Source organism: Eulemur rufifrons, chromosome 7 (genome assembly GCF_041146395.1).
Source record: "Eulemur rufifrons isolate Redbay chromosome 7, OSU_ERuf_1, whole genome shotgun sequence".
Classification (NCBI taxonomy): domain Eukaryota; kingdom Metazoa; phylum Chordata; class Mammalia; order Primates; family Lemuridae; genus Eulemur; species Eulemur rufifrons.
Genome location: NC_090989.1, coordinates 119,538,130 through 119,558,917, shown reverse-complemented (window position 1 = coordinate 119,558,917; position 20,788 = coordinate 119,538,130). Strand labels below are relative to the sequence as shown.

Below are 20,788 nucleotides of genomic sequence, written 5' to 3'. Positions count from 1 at the left end.
ATGTCCCTGGACCAAGAGAAAGAGGGAATATTAGAAAAAGTTCTTCAGAGAAGTTGGGACATGAAGGAAGACAGGTAGTCTGGGGTCCGAACTATTAAACTGAAGGATGAAAAGAGAGATGGGAAGGGAAGTTGTGGATGATAATGGAGGAAGCACTTGCCTTGGACAAGAATCAAGTTTCACCTTGAATTGATCCTTAGCCCTACCTTCATACCTTCCCTAATACAGACCTATGTTTGGCCATATAGTCAACTGTCCCAATTCTTGATCTCTATCTTCATGTACTTCCCCAACTTCCTTCTGATGGTGATCACCAGAACTGCAACACCAGCAACAACGACCACTACAATGACAACAGTGAAGCTAACTGCCAAATGTTTCATGGTGGTTGGGAGCGGGGGTGAATTTCTTATCCACATAGAGATGACCAGAAAGGAGCCTCCACACAACTGCATATTGAGACAGCCACAGTTCTGGGAGAGTGATTCATCCCTAGGCTTCCTCACAAAATAGGCAGAGCTAGCAATACCCACCTCATCGATAATCTTCTGAAAGTTGTTCTGCTACACCTTAACATAGATGATGGGCTGCTTGTAGTGTACAACCACCCTGTACTTAGAATGTAGTCAGTAACAGTCACAAAAGAGCCACTCAGAGCTTCTCTGTCTCAGTTTAAAGGCATAGACATTCTGACAATAATGATTTGTGGCAAGGGTGTTGTGTTGTAGGCTCAGGTCTTCCTTTACCAAATTGCGGATGTCCATTAGATTCACCCAACACAGTGATATCTGGTTGTATTGGTAGGCCTTCAAATACCCTTTCTACCAAAGTTGGGGTTGTATAGGAAATCACATCCAGAAAGGATACGTATCCCTGGCCACTGAAGCATGTCTTTTCACCAGAAAATAAGGGATCTAGAGTGGAACAGTTCATTTCAAAGAGCCCAGTGCCTGAGACCAGTAGAACTCCTACTGCCCCTCACCTTACCCCAACCCATACCATTAACTTGTTCATGGTATACATGGAGTGAGACGTGGCTGGCCTTCACGACTAGCAGGAGCATTAGGCTCAGATTCCTCACCAGGGTCAGGCTAGAAGAATGAAAATTGGACAGGACCAGGAGGATGTTCAGAGGGCTTGGAATATGGACCCAGAGTCTGATGAAATTGTGTTGCCTTAGCAGCTTCTTCCTTTTTTAAATGGAAAATCCATTTTTGAAAAACATCAAAATGTATAGCTGCTGAAGTTATGATTATATATACTTTAATTATTATTAAAACATTAATAATTTCAATTATTTCACAATGCACCTGTCCCCACATAAAAGACCACATATCTGTGACCTTTTACATATGACAAAAACAAATTTTTATCTTGTTTAAACAACTGTTATTTCCGTTTTCTACTTTTATCCTGAGGCAAATAATCTAAATGTTTAGAATATTTTATGATTCTAAATCCTGCATCCAATATTTTACACTGTAAGCAGTTACAACTATTAATACATTTCCTGTATTACACTCTCATGTATTGATTAATTCTATTCAAGTACTTTTATTTGCTTAGTTCTGTAAGGTTTTACTCCTCATCTTCATTGCAGTATTTCTGTCCTTTAAAGTCTTCTGCCCATCTTTGTCATAAAGTTTCATTTCAGTCAATAGTACATTCGTTCTCTCCTTTAATGTCTCAGTAGCTTTTTTTCATAATTAAATCCTTAGATATTCTTCAGCCATTACAATAATTCTTGAAACTTTTAAGCTTTACAAACAATGAACATTAGAAAATTATTATAAACATTTTTTCCATTCTATTAATGGCTCAGAAAAGCATACACTTACTTCCTGTAAGAGTCACTATATAACTGTCAGTTCAAACACAAATTAACAGGTGAGATTTAAATAAGCCCATAACTGCTTTTACTTTCCTTGGTGTAGTCAGAGAGTAAAATTCAAGCCCAGCTAAATATTGGGGGAGAATTCCTCCACACTTGATATGAAGAGATTTGGCATCTAACCCATTTATAATTTGGAGACTAGAAGAAATCAATGTGACTATAAAAAGCCCATACTTTTCTTTGACACCAGAACAAAGCTTCCTCTCTAAGGGAGAGAGAATGATTGATAACAGACTATCCCCTCAGAGACCTATCTCTTTTCCCAATCATACTTAAATGGACAAAATCAATTTTACCTTCAGAGGTGGTTGTCAAAAGCAAACAGAAGACCAAACTGTCTAAGTATACTTCATTTGTAGGCTGACACTATATTCACACAAGCTGTCATCACTACAATAAGACCAAAGGGAGTTTGCACAGCATTAATCAACAGTTTGTAACTATATGTTAACAGATCATTTGATTAGTATGGACAATTTCTTCTTCATTCTAAGATTGGAAAGTATTTGAATAGAAGGGTCAAGCGAGTTTAGTTCATATGGTATTCCTTGCACCTAATCCAATGCCTGAAAGAATGAGCTTTCAATGAATTTTTGTTGAATGAATGAACTATCATCCAACTTTTTTAGTTGACATCAAGGGGTACAAAATGGAAGTGCTAATGGATTACAGATATTCATTTAAGTGCTTACCAATTTATAACTACCAAAGCAAAAAAATACCTGTTAAGCTAAAGAGCTTGAATGTTCCAAAATGTAACATGTATTTAGTGTCATAAATCTAAGAGTCAAAATGTCCAAACCAAACTATTCTCATAGCCATCCTCCCACACCTATCCTCTAATACAAACTTTCTTTCAGTGAATACTACCAAATCAAACTAGAGATCATCTTAGATTCCTTCCTCTTTCTCACCTTTCAGAATGATTCCACAGCCTTACTATTTGTTGAATCTGTTGCTGTCACTTACTCTCCATCCTCACTGACCCTTTATAAATTTGAACTTTCACCACTTCCCAATTGGATCAAAGGGGGGGAAAGCCTTCTAACTGGTCTCCCTGATTCCAGCCTTAACTACCCCACCAGATCATCTAAATTGCTCCCAGAAAGGTATTTCTAAAAATGCAAATATGGCCATTTTCTTTCTAAAATGTGATCAATTTCACAAAATGTCAAAACATTCTTCAATGGTCTCTCCCTTAGCTCTATTTTTACCAGGGCATCTATGCCCTCTATGGTCAGGGCATAGATTTCACCTTTGCATTTCCTATTTCTACATTAAGAAACATCCTCTGCTATTGCCTACCTAACACCTACTACTGATGAAGATGCTGTCAATGTTGCTGAAATGACCACAAAGGATTTAGAAGATTACATTAAACTTAGTTGATAAAGCAGTGGCAAGGTTTGAGAGGACTGGCTCCAATTTTGAAAGAAATTCTACTGTGGGTAAAATGCTATTCAAGTAGCATTGCGTACTACAGAGAAATCTTTCGTGGGAGGAAGAGTCAATTGACGCAGCAAATTTCATTGTTATCTTACTTTAAGAAACTGCCACAGCTACCCCAACCTTCAGCAACTGCCCTTCAGTTAGCAACCATCAACATCCAGGCAAGACATCCCACCAGTAAAAAGATGATGACTCACTGAAGGCCCAAATGACCATTAGCATTTTTTAGCGAAAGTATTTTTTAACTAAGGTATGTACTTTTTTTTTTTTTAGACATAATGCTATTGCACAAATAACAGAATACAGTATAGTGGAAACATAACTTTTATATGCACTAGGAAGCCAAAAAAATTGTATGACTAGCTTTATCGTGGTGGTCTGAAACCAAACCCACAATATCTGTATTCCTGTATAGTATATATACTTTTGTGGTCCAATTTCTTCTATCTTCTCAAAAAGTAACCAATATCAAAAATGTGGTGTTTGGCCGGGCGTGGTGGCTCACGCCTGTAATCCTAGCACTCTGGGAGGCCGAGGTGGGCGGATCGTTTGAGCTCAGGAGTTCGAGACCAGCCTGAGCAAGAGCGAGACCCCATCTCTACTAAGAATAGAAAGAAATTATATGGACAGCTAAAAATATATATAGAAAAAATTAGCCGGGCATGGTGGCGCATGCCTGTAGTCCCAGCTACTCGGGAGGCTGAGACAGGAGGATCGCTTAAGCTCAGGAGTTTGAGGTTGCTGTGAGCTAGGCTGACGCCACGGCACTCACTCTAGCCTGGGCAACAGAGTGAGACTCTGTCTCAAAAAAAAAAAAAAAAAAAAAATGTGGTGTTAGATAATCTTATATATGTGTTTACACTTTAGAGCATCATGAGTTATGCATCATTCTGCACCTTGCATTGGTCCCTTAAAATGCATTTCTAAAATTTATCCATTATGGTACTATAGAGAATTTAAGTGTTTAAATACACCACATTTTATTTATCAATTATACTGTTTACAGAAATACAGGCTTTTTACTATTTTTTTCTACTACTACAAAGCAGCAATAAACATTCCTATTTCTAAACATACAAAAAAATTCTCTAGAGGTGCTATCTAGGAATTAAATGGCTCTTCTTCAATGCTGTGCTCTTAGTAAAGAAAAAAAAAGGAAAAAGAAAAGTGGCTCCCACAGTGTAGGCAAACCTTAAATATTTACCAAATGAATGAAATCTGGATAGTAGATCACTCAACTGTTCTTGATATTACCAAAATTTTCTCCAAAGGAGTTATACAGATTTGTACTCTCACTAGCTGCTGCTCTGTAGCCTCACAGACTCTTGGTATAGTCAAGCCTTTTTTATGTTACTCAATATGATGGGTATAAAATAGTATTTTATTCTGTTTCACCCAAAATTTTATTAGGTTTTTCTTTAGTTCCTCATTGATTTTATTTCTATTTTGACTCGGGTCTTGTTTCCAATTACTTTTTCTAATCGGTCATCACTGAAGACAGAAAACTATTGCTTTTAATTCTTCTTCTTCTTTCATATCTCATACCTGAATGATTTTTTTTTTTTTACTGTGAATTTTCTACCAAGGAACTTTGCCGAATACTCTCTTTAGTTCTAACAGTCTAATAGCTTCTCTTGAAGTTTCAACACAGACAATTGTATCCTCTGCCTATATACTTGCTCATCTTTCATATCAATTGTTAAAATTTTTCTTTCTTTTTTCCTCTTTTTTTTTTGTTTCAGTGCATTGGCTACTGGTTCCAGTATTGAACAGTAGTAGTGACAATGCTCGGTGCTAGAAATACATCTAAACTTCAATGTTAAAAATGACATGATCTGAGCTGCAGGTTTGAGGGAGATACTCTTTATTGCTAAGGAAGTTCCCTCTTCTTCCTAATTCATTAATAGTTTTTGTTTATCATGAATATTGGCTGTATTTTATCACATAATTTTCCTAAACATTCTACATCAATTCAGGTATAGGGTTTTTCTCCTGTAATATGATTATTTGGTACATTATACTAAAAGATTCTCTAATGTTAAACCATTTTTACATTCCTAAGATAAAACCTCCAAGTCTTAAAAATTTATTAAATTCAAATATTTGGAGTTAGTTGACCTATTCTACTATTTTTTTTCTATTTAATTTCCACTTCTACTTTTATTATTCTTTTCTTCCTAATTACTTAGGGTTTGCTGTTTTTCTTTTTCTAGTTTTTACTGCTTTCACTTAACATTAATGCACTTAAAAGACTACTTAGTAGTGATTTAGCTGGCTCCAACATTCTCACTAACGTTACTTTCACTAACATTCATATTTCAACTCCATATTTCCTCTTTAATACAAGTTATTTAAAAGTACCTTTTTATACTTCCAAGTACAATGCAATTTAGTAAGGTGAATTTATTTAATTATGTATTTCAACATTAACCACACTGTAGTGAAAGAAAAGGATCAGACATTCTTTGATGAAATCTTTCAAGATTTCCTCAACATTCCACAGTTATACTATACTATTTATAGCTATGTAATTATTTTCACTTATCTTCTTCACTCCTTTGAACAAACTTTGGATCTGAGAAAATGTGTCTGGAAATTTCTCCAAAATTATCTCTTCAAAAACTGTGTCCCTTTTTTTTCTCTGATCTCTTCCCAACATATTTTGGAATTCTTCAATCCATATCAAAGTCTCTAAACAGCTCTTTGATATTTTCTTACTTCTTTATTTATCTGCGTTACATTCTAAGTGAATGCCTAATGAATGCCAATTCTTGAATTCTCCTTCTGATGGCATCTAATGTAGCATTTTTCCTGAGTAAAACTTAAACTTACTGAGTTTTTTACTCAAACAATTTATTTTCAATTTTGAGACTGGTCCTTTTTCATATCTACCTATTCTTGTTTGATTTATTCCCTATTTTGTATTACAGTTTATTCTTCCATCCCTCTAGCATCTTTAGCATACTTATTTCTTTCTTTTAGACTTACCCCTTCCCTCTAATTTTTCTGTGATTACTTCTACTCATGCTGAGCACTCCATTGCAGAACCAGATCATATAATGTGGACTTGGAACTTCCTTACCTAACATTGGGAATATATACATTTTTTAATTTCAATAAATTTAGGGGGTACAAGTAATTTTTGTTACATGGATGGATTGTATCATGCTCAAATCAGGACTTTTAGTGTATCAATCACCAGAATGGTGTACACTGTACCTAATAGGTAGATTTTTATCCCTCACTCACCCCTCACCCTTCTGCTTTCTTAGTTTTCAATGTCCATTACACCACTTTATGACCATATATACCCTTCATTTAGCTTCCACTTACAAGTGTATTTGTTTTATCATTTTTGAGATACTTCACTTAGGATAATGGTCTCAGTTCCACCAAGTTGCTGCAAAAGACATTATTTCATTCCCTTTTATGGGTCAGTAGTACTCCGTGTGTGTGTGTGTGTGTGTGTGTGTGTGTGTGTCTGTCTGTCTGTCTGTCTGTCTGTCACATGCTACATTTTCCTTATCCACTTATCAGTTGATGTACCCTTACATTGATTCCACATCTTTGCAACTGTGAATTTTACTGCGATAAACATTTGGGTGCAGGTGTCTTTTTTGTATAATGGTGTCTTTACCTTTAAGTAGATACCCAGTGGTGAAACTGCTGGATCAAACAGTAGGTCTCTTTTACTACTCCAAGGAATCTCCATACTGTTTTCCACAGAGGTTGTACTAGTTTACATTCCCATCAACAGTGTATAATAATGACCATTCTGACAGGGGTGTGGAGGTATCTTACTGTGGTTTTAATTTGCATTTCAACATTGGGAATTTTTACAGAACTAGTCACCAACCAAGCGAGCACATATTTCAACTCAGGTGCTAATCATAAGAACTCTATGTCTGTCTTCTCTCTTCCCTCAGCCCTTATTTCCTGTAAGTGGGGTTTTAATATAAATCACCATCCAAACTATTAATAGTACCCTTTTGAGTATTAAAGGAGTCTCTATAAATAACTATATAAACAATAAACATAACTGGGAGTCTCAAGGGCAACTTGAGATATATAATTACCCTAAACATAAGCCAGTAGTCATCAGTAGCTTTCTTCAGCCTCCTTTAGAAGTAGGAAGACTTCTGTAAAGCCCTGCTTCACGTAATAGGGCCTGACTTTATTTCCCTGCTCTTTATGAAACACTGCTAGTCCTTTAAACACACAAAAGTCAAACTCCTGGATACAAATATCTGCTTCTCTACCCTAAACCCAATCGTGTTCATTACTTTGTAGTTTTAATCCACATAAATATTTAGTTTGTTTCTAAACTCACTGATGTCTGCTTGTATTCCCTCTCTCCTTTAAAAAAAAAAATTTAACCATCTTACTGTGGTAAGGGGCAATAATGAGAAGGGGTCTCATTATGTTGCCCAGGCTAGCCTCGAACTCCTGGGCTCAAGCAATCCTTCTGTTACAGCCTTCCAAGTAGCTGGGACTACCGGTATGCATCACCGTATCCAGCTTTACTCTCTTTTTAATATTTTATCTATCATTATTCTATATTTGAAGTGAGGACGTAATAAACAGTGAAATTTCTGTGCCACTGTCGATGAAAGATCCTTATCAATTTTTTAAACATGCATTCCCTTTGCTCAGCAACCATTTTCAAGAATTTATGTTATGAAACAATTCCACATAAAGAGCACTATTTTTAATGCAATAACACTGTAAACAATCCAAATAAAAACTGGTTAAATAAATCATGGCCCAGCTGTTTTATGAAGTACTACATAAATCAGAAGGTAAATTCATAGGAAAAAAAATGCCCAAAATAGAGTGCTCAATGAAAAACAAAAATTATGGAAGTTTATAAATGAACCTGAATATAGCCAGTAAGGGAAAAAAATAACATGGATAATAGAAAATTACAACAAAGTAAAACAAAAATGTTTGGAGTGAACTTCAATTAAGGAACAGTAAGAAAGAGTTGAAAAGTGAGTTAAAACCAAATTATAGAAGGCACCAAGGTCCTGATAATTAATAATTATCTTTCAGAAAATAAGGACCCAAAGATTTTTAAGCAGAAGAGTGACAGTATAAAACAGTATGCTCAGGAAAGAGTAATCAGAATGAAGAATAAAACAGTGGATGAAAGCGAAAAAACTTACTTTGGGTCAGTGTTTTATTTCAAATATAGAAGATGATAAAATTTTGTTCATATTAAATAAAAGCTGGTATACAGCTTTAATACCATATACACTAAAATTATCTTTACAGAGACAAATATCTGGTAAAATAAAGTTTAATATGAAAAAGTGAAAGCAAAATAATGAAATGTAATTGTCAGAATTTTATATAAAAATTCATTTTTTGGTTAGGCACAGTGGCTCACGCCTGTATTCCTAACAATTTGGGAGGCTCAGGCAGGAGGATAGGTTGAGCCCAGGAGTTTGAGGATGCAGTGAACTATGTTGAGGCCACTGTAGTACTCTATCCCAGGCAACACAGTAAGACCCTGTCTTTAAAAAAAAAAAAAAAAAATTCATTTTCCTCATTCTTCTGCTTGTTGGTGTTTCTAACTAAAGGTGGGAAGCAATAAAGTAGAGCTCAAAAATTAATACTTCTGTAGCTTAACAATTCTTCTGTTAAAGTATAATGAAGAAAGTGTCAAGTTTAATGGCTAAAGCTCACAGATCTATTTTTCCATTATACTTAATGTTATTTGCAGATTGTCATCCATTTCTTTGGATCACTGGAAACTCCCTAATTTGTTTTGCCATTTAGCATCATCCTACTACTATACCTCCCTCCCTCCCCACACAAATTCCAAGACCCTTGAACACATCAAGCTGGTAACATACACAAAAAATAATGAACACTAAATGCCCTTATGGGCTTCAAACATAAATACAGATTAAAAATAGAAACTATAACAATGAAAAGTTGCCTGTTTTAGTTCTAAAAGTAATTGCTTCATAAACTACATAAACAATTTGCAAACGTAAATTGAAAATGAAATAAAAAATGAGCACATATGAAATAAAAAAATTTAATATATTGTTAATCACTGGTGATCAAAGAAATGCTAATAAAAATAATAGTGAATTATTATTTTTCACCTATGTTATTGAATAATTCTTAAATATAAAATACCCAATTGCTAGCACTGGTACATGGAAATGTGGGCATCCTGCTACAGTTATGGTGAAAGGTAAACTAGTATAATTCTTTGGAGAAAAATATGGTATTTATGTATCACACAGTTTAAAAATACCCTTTAGCCAAATAATTCCACCTCTAGTATTTTAAAATAAAAAAGATGCAGAGATATAAATATAAACAATGAATAAATTTTATATTAGTGAAAAAATGTAAAGACATTCTAAAGGATCAACAAAATAATTATGGTTCATTCCCATAATGAATTAGTAAGCCAATAAAACTGTATTCTTTCAGAATACTTAATATTCGTTGAGTAAATGGGGAGAGATAGGAGAGTAAAGTTATAAATGATCACATATATACAAAAAATAACCATGAAATGAGTATTGTGGTTATTCCTAATTCACTACCAAAGAATGCTCTTTCCTCTTTCAAATACTCTGTAATACTAACATGGGTTACTTATATTAAATCAAATTCTAAAAAAACATCAAGGCAATAAAAATTCTCTTGGGTAGCTCCTACTATATATACGTCTTTTTACTTAACACAATATCTTACTATTAAACAAAATGCTTTTCTTGATGCTCTTTACAAAGCAAACCAAAACAAAGACCTTTAAAAATAAACTTGATTACACAACAAGAGTATATAAAGGGCCAATATATACACTAACAGATTCCACACAGGTTACTGACTCTATTGCTTTATATATGAAATAAAAACATTTAAAATTTACCTGCATTGCACTTTTTCCCAATTTGACCACCTCAAATAATGTGACAGGTTCCCCTTCACCATTCTGTTGAGGGTGCCCATTAGCTCTTCCACGGCCTGTTCCTCTAACTCCAGCTTCAATTCTGCTCTTGTCACCTGGAGATTTTCGAGGTTTCTTATTTGTAGACTGAATAAAAAGATAAACAAAAATTACATTCAATGTGGGCTTACTTTGCTTTATATAAAATGATCTTAAATTATGTTTGATCCCATGAAAGGTATTTAACAGTGCTGCAGATAAGAGATATAATGCCCAACCAAAAGAAGCGTTACAATTTGTTCTCAGTGATTAAAAAAAAGTGCAAACAGCAAAACGTAAGTTCACATATATAAGGTATGAAAATAAAGTTTAAAAAATTCACTTAGTATTTTGTATAATAATAATGCCAGTGCTGAACATTTTAACTTTGCCCTCTCTTGACATTTCTTTCTTCATACCTTCCTCCATATTCTCCTGCTTTCTCAGAAACCTTGCTCAATAAAACATTCCTGGGAAATGCTATATATTCAACCTCTACTGAAGTGCTGAAGTATTTCTAAGTCATGCAACAAATATCTATTGAATATATTTGGAACCATTCTAGGTACCGGGAATATAGCAATAAACAAAACAGATAAACATTCCTGCCCTAATGGAGTTTACATTCTTCAATTAACATACTTTTTCCTACCTCTAATTTTTTTTAAAAAAGGTAATGCTAGCTACCACCCTATCTACGTCTCATCTGTAGAGCCAATGATAATTTGAACAAAATTGTTTGCAGTCACTCTATGTATTTTCCCATGAATTTCATTCATTCATATATAAACTTATCCTATGGTTCCTGCTTCATCAAACTGACCAATGACATCAATGTCACTAAATGCAACAGACATTTCTTGAAACTCTCTTAACAGGCCACATGATATTCTTCCTTTCCTTTCAGTATCTTTTCTCTCCATTTCTTACCTGTTAGTGTTACCCAGAGGTCTCTCCTAAACATCTTTTCTTCTTAATCCTCATACTCTTTTGAGTAACTTAATTAATCCTCATTATAGCCCTGTTCAAATTACCAATTTATTGTCCCTCATCTCCAAATCCACCCTTACTTGTCCTGCTTTTTGATACTGCAGCTGGACTCTGCAAACAATTCTCTTCTGCCATGCACTGCAGCATTGGACTTTGTAAATATTGAGTACTAGAGGAACACTACAAGGCATACAGTGGAGGGGCTTCTCTTCCTGGTTATGTACCTGCTCCCTGCATTTGCTACTACTGTGTTCCTCATAGTACAGTACTCTCTTCACTCCTCTTAGTAGTTAACAGCCCTGTAACCATTTTTGTGTGAATTAATACATAATGAGCTAATTGCTTACTTTCTAAATAAACTTTATTTTTTAGAAATTTTAAATTTACCAAAAAACTGTAAAGATAGTACAGAGAATCCCCATATATTCCACATCTAGTACCCCTATTATTAACATCTTACATTAGTATGGTATATTTGCTATAGTTACTGAACTAATATTGATATACTAACAAAAGTCCACACTTTATTCACATTTTCTTACTTTTTACCTAATGACTTCTTTCTATTCTAGGAGCCCATCCAGGATATCATATTACATTTAGTCTTCACATCTCCCAAATGTCCTCTTAGGCTGTGACAGTTTCTCAGATTCTCCTGGTTTCAGACGACCTCAGGAGTTTTCAGAAATACTGATCAGGTATTTTCTAAAAGGTCCCTCCCTGGGATTGGTCTGATATTTTTGTGATGACTAACTAGACTGGGATTATGGGTTTGAGGAAGGAAGAGGGGATAGGCAATGTGCCATTTTTATTAATATCACTTCATATCAAGAGTAAATACTATCAACATAATTTATCACTGTTGATGTTGACCTTCATCAGTAGGCTGAGGTAATGTTTTCCAAGTTTCTCCACTGTAAAGTTACTTTTCTTTCTCTTTCCATACTATACTCTTTGGAAGAAAATCACTAAATATAGCCAACACTTAAAGGGTGGGGACTCTACCTCCTTGAAGAGGTAAGTATTTACATAAATTATTTGGCATTGTCCCACATGGGAGATTTCTCTGTTCTCACCCATTTATTTATTCAATCAGTATGGACTCATCAACATTGTTTTTATACTTTGGGCTATAATTCAATACCATTTTATTTTGTTGTTCAAACTATTCCAGCTTTGGCCATTGGGAGCACTTTCAGTTGGCTCCTGTGTCCATTTCACAAAATCCCATCATTATGTATGGGTGTTTCGTTTGTCTTTTAGCACTCGGAAACTTTGGCACTACAAGATGCTCCAGGCTGACCTTGTATATTCCCTGCCCCAGTTCAAGAATCACCAGTACTATAAGGAGACTGGGTTCCTTTCATAGAGAATAATATCAGAGATAAAGATCTGGACATTAGGTTTTGCTCCTAACTACTGGGATATCTTTGCTTCTAGGCTCTTAAGTGGAAAGATGAAGAAAATATACATCCTGGCCAGGTGTGGTGCTCATGCCTGTAATCCTAGCACTCTGGGAGGCCGAGGCGGGAGAAGTGCTTGAGCTCAGGAGTTTGAGACCAGTCTGAGCAAGAGCATGACCCCATTCCTACTAAAAACAGAAAAATTAGCTGGGCGTTGTGGTGTGCACCTGTACTCCCAGCTGCTCAGGAGGCTGAGGCAGGAGGATCATTTGAACCTAGGAGTTTGAGGTTGCTGTGAGCTAGGCTGATGCCATGGCACTCTACTCAGGGCAACAGAGTGAGACTCTTGTCTCAAATATATATATATATATATATATATATATATATACACACATATATACACACACACACATACATACACACACACACACACACACATACATCCTGTATGTTACACAAAATTTGCTCTATAAAATTCTATGGGTTTTGACAAATGTACGGTGTCATGTATGCACAATTATGGATCACAAAGATGAGTTTTACCACCTTAAAAATCCCCTGTGCTTCACTCCTTCAACTCTCCTCCTTCCCTTGGCAACCACTAATTTTAATTTTTTTAGTCATCATCATAGTTTTGTCCTTTCCAGATATTCATACACAGGTTGAATATCCCTTATCTGAACTTCTTGGCACCAAAAGTGTTTTGGATTTTAGATTTTTTTCAAATTTCGGAATATTTGCACATACTTAATAAGATTTTCTTAGAAATGGGACCCAAGCCTAAACAAACATGAAATTCATTTGTTTCATATGCACCTTACATGCATAACCTGAAGGTGATGTTATACAATATTTTTTTAAAGTTCGTGCATAAAACAAAGTTTTGGCTGTGTTTTAACTGTGACCCATCACATGAGGTCAACTGTGTAATTTTCCACTTGGCTATATGACGGCACTCAAAAGTTTTGGACTTCAGAACATTCTGTATTTTTGATTTTCAGGTTAGGGATATTCAACCTGTAAACTGGAATCACACAATATGTAGCCTTTCCAGACTAGCATTTTTTACTTGAACAATTCCATTTAAGATTCATGCATGTCTTTTAGTAACTGAAAAATAAATGTATTTTTATTGTTAAGTAAGATTTCATTGTATAGATGTACCACATTTGTTATACATTTACCTAATGGTGGATATCTTGGTCACCACCATTTAGCAATTATGCATAAAGCTGCTATAAACATTCATAAGCAGGATTTTGTGTGGACATAATTTTAAAATCAGTTGTGTACACATCTAGGACTATGATTGTTGGAATGTTGGGTAGAACTATGTTTAGGTTTGTATGAAACTGCCAAACTGTCGTGCAAAGTGGCTGTACCATTTTGCAATTCTACCAGCAATGAGTGAGAAATCTTGCTGCTTCACATACTAGCAAGGAAATTGGTTACTGTCAGGTTTTAAGATTTCAGCCATTCTAATAGGTATATAGCAGTATCTCATAATTGCCTTAATTTCAAAATCCCAAAGGATTAATGATTAAACATCTTTAAATAATTAATAATTCTTTATATTAAATTTTCTCCTTTTGAATTACTGGCAGGAATTCTGTCCTCTGACTGGACCCTGACTGATTCTCTATACCTGTACTATTCAACATCATAGCCACTACCTACCAGAAATGGCCTTCAAAGAACTTATAGTATTAATATTTAGGATATATTTTTCGACATCGTAATACAATTTTGTCAGCTTCTAGTAAAGGAGGAAGACTTGTGCTTTATATCTCATAAACAATAGTGCAAGTGAAATGTCTATGGTCCATAGAGTTACTAATACACTCACTGCTGCAGCTAATTCAAGAGACACAATGAGGGGGAAAAAAGGCTAATGAATACATATAGGAAAACAAACCTGAAATACCTTAAACAAAGCCTGTTATATTAAGTAATGAATTCCATGGAAAATATGTTACATATATTTAGAAAGTCACAAAGCTAAACAATTTTCACTGTACTTTTGTGAAAATGATGTAATCTAACTTCAGAGTTTACAACAATCTTTAGGACAACTTCTTTACTACAATTATATATTACTTAATTTAAATGTATACCTACATTTCTGGTAAACCGTTTTAAGTGAATGTTAGCACCACTGTGTAGGAAAATTATTCACACTTACTCTATTCCAAAAGCTCTAGATAAGTTGCAGTCCGAATGTGCAATGGTTTTCCTAGTTTTAAGAAACACAGATACATCAACATTCTTTACCTTTGTACCTTATCTGGCTTTTTTCACAAGCTATGACTATGAAATAACCCTTACCCTTTCACAAATAATGCACATTAACATGTTTTGGGATAGCTTAACGTAAAACCTTTAGGTACATACAATTAAAAGACAGACACACAACTAGCTGTAATATAAAATAGTAAACTACAAAAAATGCTTTTCATGAAACTTTAAGTTCTAGAAGTGCTAGAAGGGTTCTAAGAAGAGAAAGATTATTTCTAATATTGAGAACTAGGAAAAGTTCTACAAATGAATGAGCCCTAAGTTGGGGCTCAATAGATATGTAAAATTAGTAAAATTAACATTAGTAAGATTAGTATAGGTAGAATTTAGAAAATAGGATTCTAGGGGGGAAAAACACCATAAGCAATGGTGCAGAAGTGGGAAGGCAAAAGACACATACAGAAGGACAAGAGAGATATGCCTGACTGGCTGAAGGTTACGAATTGGGAAATAGAATAAAATATTAGGTTGTGAGTTAGGTTAGAAGAACATGCCCCACAATAAAAAGACACTGCTTGCTTTTTGAACAAGTAAAAACATACCAATCTGGCAGTGTTAAAAAGGATGAAATAGAAAAGGTGAACGTGTAAAGATAGGAAGGTAACAGTACAGGAGCCAATAAAGTGAGCCCTAAAGACAGGAACTTGGGAAATACAAAACAATGGACAGATGTGGAAGACACTGTGGGATCAAAAATAAAAATCATAAGATCTGAAATTTCAATAGATATAGGAGAGAGAGGAAGTACTTGAAGATAAGGAAATTTAACAAGGACTCAGGTTTTAATTCTGTGTTCCTGGGAGAACTGTGGTAGCCTTTAACAAAATTAAGGAAGTCAGAACTAAAAACTAGTCAGTAGGAAAAAACACTAAGTGAAAAATTAAGAAAATAAAACAACAAAGCTAGTCTAACAAAGGAGATACAAGTCCAACTGATAAACACATTTCCAAAAGTGATCATAAAAATGTGTAGACCTAAACTATAAAAATTCTTTTATAAAGCGGCATTTGTTTCTTAGAAAAATAAAAATAGAATAGTAGTATAGGAAATGATAAATAGGCAATTCACAAAAGAAACACAAATAAATATTTTAGAAAGTATTTAAATTCTCACCACTTAAAAATTAACAAATAATTATAAGGAAAGGTAAGATGGACAAGCCATATATTTTGCTATGTGAAGGCAAACAAATAATACATGTCAAAAGCTTTCAAAACAAACAGCATACATTTTGACTAATCGACTCTACTTTTAGGAATTAGGATAAAATGAGAAAGGCAATGACTCTAAGGCAAAATTTATTTACAAAATGGTTTACATCAGCATGGTTCAGAATAGGTTAAGAATTTTTAACATAAATACTCAATAATAGGGAATCAATTAAATAATTATGATACAGAATACTGTCTAGCCATTTAAAATGATGCAAAATATTTAAATATTATGAAATTCACAACATTCTAAATAAAAGTACCAAGTAATTTAAAAGATTCAATTTTTATATATAAAAGCACTTGTTAACCTATCCTTCTCATATTCATTGTTAATCTTTTGTTGTATATTCTCCATATTCCTTGTATATGAATAGACATTTAAAAGATAAAAACTATAGCAGTTTTTATTTACCTCTGCTACTCAGCCTATGCAAATAAGCTAAATAACATTGAGAATATAGAAGTGCTGGTTCTCATTTAAACGGAACAAAGAACAAAATCCTTAATAAAACATAATATCAGAGACTAAAGATGGGTTAGGTTACAGATGTGCTGATTTAAATAAATAAATAAAAGCAACATGAAAACCTGGACTGGATCCTGAATCAGAATATAAATTTTTTTTCTTTTCTCTAGGGAATTATTACACAATTGGCAATGTCTAAAATGAGGTATATAGATAAGATCATTATTATATCAATATTATTTTCTTGAGTTTCATAACTATACTGTGGTTATGTAGGAGAGTGCCCTTGCCTGCAAGGAAATTTACACAAAAGTATAAGAAGTGGCATCATGTCTGCAATTTACTCTTAAAACAGTTCAAAAATAATAACAGGTATATATCTTCCTATATACTATATAAAATATATATTTACGTGTGTATGTGTATACACATATACACATATAGAGAGGATATGATATGTAGTAAAATGTTAACATTTGGACAATCTGCATGAAAGATGGGTGGGAGTTCTTTGTATTCTTAAAACACTTTTGTGTCTGAATGATGCCAAAATAAAAATATTTTTTTAACACCAAGGGAGGGAAAAGTGTTGATTTAACAAAGTTAAACACCATTCATTTATCCAATAAACATTTACTGAACGCTTGCTGCAGGTCAGACAATAGTAAACAGCAGAAAACACACTAAATAAAAATCCCTGCCTTTATGTAGCTTACATTACACTTGGGGGAAAACAGACAATAGGCAAATAAATAAGTAAAACAAAGTACTATGTTAGATGACATTAAGTTCCACGGAAAAAGAGGAAAACACACACACTCGCGCGCGCGCGCGCGGACACAGTTAAGTCCTATCAGGTAGAGGTGGGAATTTGCAATCTTTAACAATTAACAAATTACTCAATTAACAATGAGTAATTTGCAACATGATCTTTAGGGGAACCCTCAATGAGAAAATGCCATATGAACAGAAACTACAAGAAGGAAGAGAAGTAGTAAGTAGCTCTGTTGATATGTGGGACAGAAAAAAACAGCAACATTCTGAAACTGCCCTGAGACAAGAAGAAAGTCTGACAGGTTTGAGCAAAAAGATCATTTGATGGCACCTTAGACTACTTTTGTACTAAAGAATAACTGATGCAATTTGCAAAAAGAGTAAACAAGATTTGCTTACCGACTCAGTACAAGCTGAGAAAGAAAAGGGTCATGAATGACTCCAACGTTTATAGCCTAAGCAACTATAGGGATGAAGTTGCCATTATGGAAAACAGGTGAGCAGGGAGAGTTTGGTTTTTGAACATCTTGGGTCCATTAAATAACTAAATGAAAATGTCCAATGGGCATCTGGATATGAGTCTAGAATCTAGAAGGTAGGTCGAGGACAGCAATGTAACTCTGGGAGACATCAGCTTAGTCATGAGATTGGATGTGATCACCAAAGGATTAATGTTAGTAGATAGAGATAATGATGTCCATTATTTATCAATACAATCATAAAGTTATAAATATGATACTGTATAGTGCTTATTTAGAGATCATTACTTGGGCAGAGTTACAACAAATATTAATTAGGACAACTGCAAAATAAGGGTGGTTTAATGGAGAAAAAGTCTCTGAAATAATAGCAGATTAAAAGGAAATATTGAGATGACCTCTAAAAATGAGATGCCTCCTAAGAATTTAGAAATTTAAAAAAAAAAAACTGCCCATAAGAGAAAGTCCTTATACTATTTGTTATCATTTGACTAAATGAATAAAACCAGAGATAAAAGAAGACCCCTTAAAATGGAATAAAAGATAATAGGTAAAGCTTTTTTAAAAGAAGTAATGAATAATATTAACATAACTAAAACAGAAGCATTATCAGTCGAAACTTGGCATAATTCAAGATGGAGCTAGTTGACAGAAAATGCCCAATCATTGAAGAAGAGGTACCTAGAGCAGGACTCTAATCCGATCATTTTGACAATTACATCTCTCAAGATTAATTAACAGCATGGCATTTTGGCTTAAGAGAAACAATGTGGGAGTTTAGAATATGAATTCAAATCTTAGCTTTGCTATTTACTTACTGTGTGACAAAATGCTACTTTTTAACTTTGTTTTCTACACTGTAAACTGCATTTAAGACCCATTTCATGGCACTGATGTGAGGATTAAAAGACATAAAAAGCACCAGCTCAATGTAAAGCCCAAAGTAGAAATTCAGGATGTTGTGTTGTGTTGTGTTGTGTTGTTTCCTCAAAAAAGAAATGAGCCTGACTGAATTAGGTGGAAGTACAGATAGCCATGTGAACTAATGAGTATGAATATATGGCCTGAAGGATAACTAAAACAAGCCTCTAGAATGTTACTATCCTATCCCAGTCAACATTTTTTTCCAATTCTATAAACACAGCATGCACATGTACTATTTACCTACTAGATTATGTTGTAGTAATTTCACTAAAATTTAAATCATATTTCCTACCACAAAAGAACTAAGCATTTGGGTACACAAAGCATTTTCAACAAGCACAGCATTACAGGGATTCAGCTGTACACACATAAAAATTATGTAAGTTCTAAGGAATAATACAGCATGCTGAACGGGTGATAAATTCTCTTTAGGGAAAAAATTAAAAGCTCTCTTTAGGGAGATAGCACTTAATCTGAATCCTGTAAGTGAAGACTTTCAATGAGTGGAGAACAAATTCAAGCAAGCAATTATGTGAGCAGTTCATTTTCCTACTTAAGCAAGTTTAGTCTTATTTCCAAATTTGCAGCTATAACCTGTGATATGCAGTATAGCAATGTAATCTATAGTCTCAAAAAAAAAAAAAAAAACCAAACCCAAACCCAACCCAACCCAACACCCGGGTAGTAATGGGAACTAAAAGTCTCCAGTTTCCAAGTGCAGGAGTCTTTCACTTTTCCCAAAATGTTTTTGTAAAGACTACTGTACCACCAACACCTCTACAAATAAAGAGGTAATATAAAAAGTGATTATAATGCATACTTTTCCCCCCATAAATTTTTTCCCTTAAATATAAGTGAGGGATAAAAGCAAGTAGGTAGCAAAATGGAAGAAGTATTCCTTTCATCTTTTTTTTCCAGGTTGGCCTGGAAATATAACTAATTAAAAATTCTGACAAATAGAAAAAATGATTGAACAACATCAAAAAATAGTCTTCAGTAACTCACTACAAAGGACATATACACAATAACTGGTTAAACAAACAATTGCAAGAGTTGGATTGTATTTGCATCATGATTCTAATCAACAAACTGCATTTTAAAAATTATAACATTCATGACATGATTATAAACTATAAAACTGGTTATTTGGTGATGTTAATATAATATTGTTGTGTCAAGGTATGATAATGATATTGTGGTGATATTAAAAAAAGATATAGACAAAGTAAGCCCTTATTCTTTTTAGCAATACATACTGAAACATCTACAGGTGGAATGATATCTAGGATAACATTTAAAATAACATGGTAAGGAAAGAAACGGAGAAGGAGTGAAGAGATTAAACAAGATTGGCCACGACTTGATAACTACTCAAGCTGGGTAATGGGCATATGGGGGGCTCATTATACTACTGTGTCTCCTATAAAATGATGATAAGATTTTCCATAAGAACTTGTATAAAATAGAAAAAAAATTTAATAGCAAAAAATGTTACAAAAATAAACATAGAATATTATAAGCCTTAACCCCTTGACACACAAATACTACTACTATCTTTGAGAGCTTATGCAAACTTAAATAATGACTGATGTTCTTAGAAGACATAAAGATATCCCTCAAAGAAGTGTTATCTAGAGCTCTTCTAAACTTCTCAATCATATATCAACGAGAATGTATATTGAGACTGACCCCAAATCCCAAACTAGTACTACTAAAACACACACTTAGGAGCTCATAAGATATCAGAGTGCAACTGAAAAGCAGGAAATCTTTACTAACTACGTGTCATTCATTGTTAATCACCTCCTGTACGCCTTCACATGGGCCACTATTTATTTGCAGAAGTATGGAGAAAAAAAAGATACTATAATTTCCTTTCTCTGATCATTGCCAAGACAATTTATACAAAGCAAAGTTTCCAAACTCTATTGTGTCAGTGAAATTT

The 20,788-nt window shown here is 34.1% G+C and overlaps 1 protein-coding gene across 1 annotated transcript in view; it reads right to left on the bottom strand.

The window, feature by feature from the left end:
• Window positions 1-20,788, bottom strand: part of STAG1 (STAG1 cohesin complex component) — a 346,671-nt gene that overhangs the window by 211,601 nt on the left and 114,282 nt on the right. Inside the window, exon 4 of the mRNA XM_069473208.1 lies at window positions 10,242-10,406. Within this exon, the coding sequence (XP_069329309.1) occupies window positions 10,242-10,406 (165 nt within the window). The remainder of the gene's footprint in view (window positions 1-10,241; window positions 10,407-20,788) is intronic.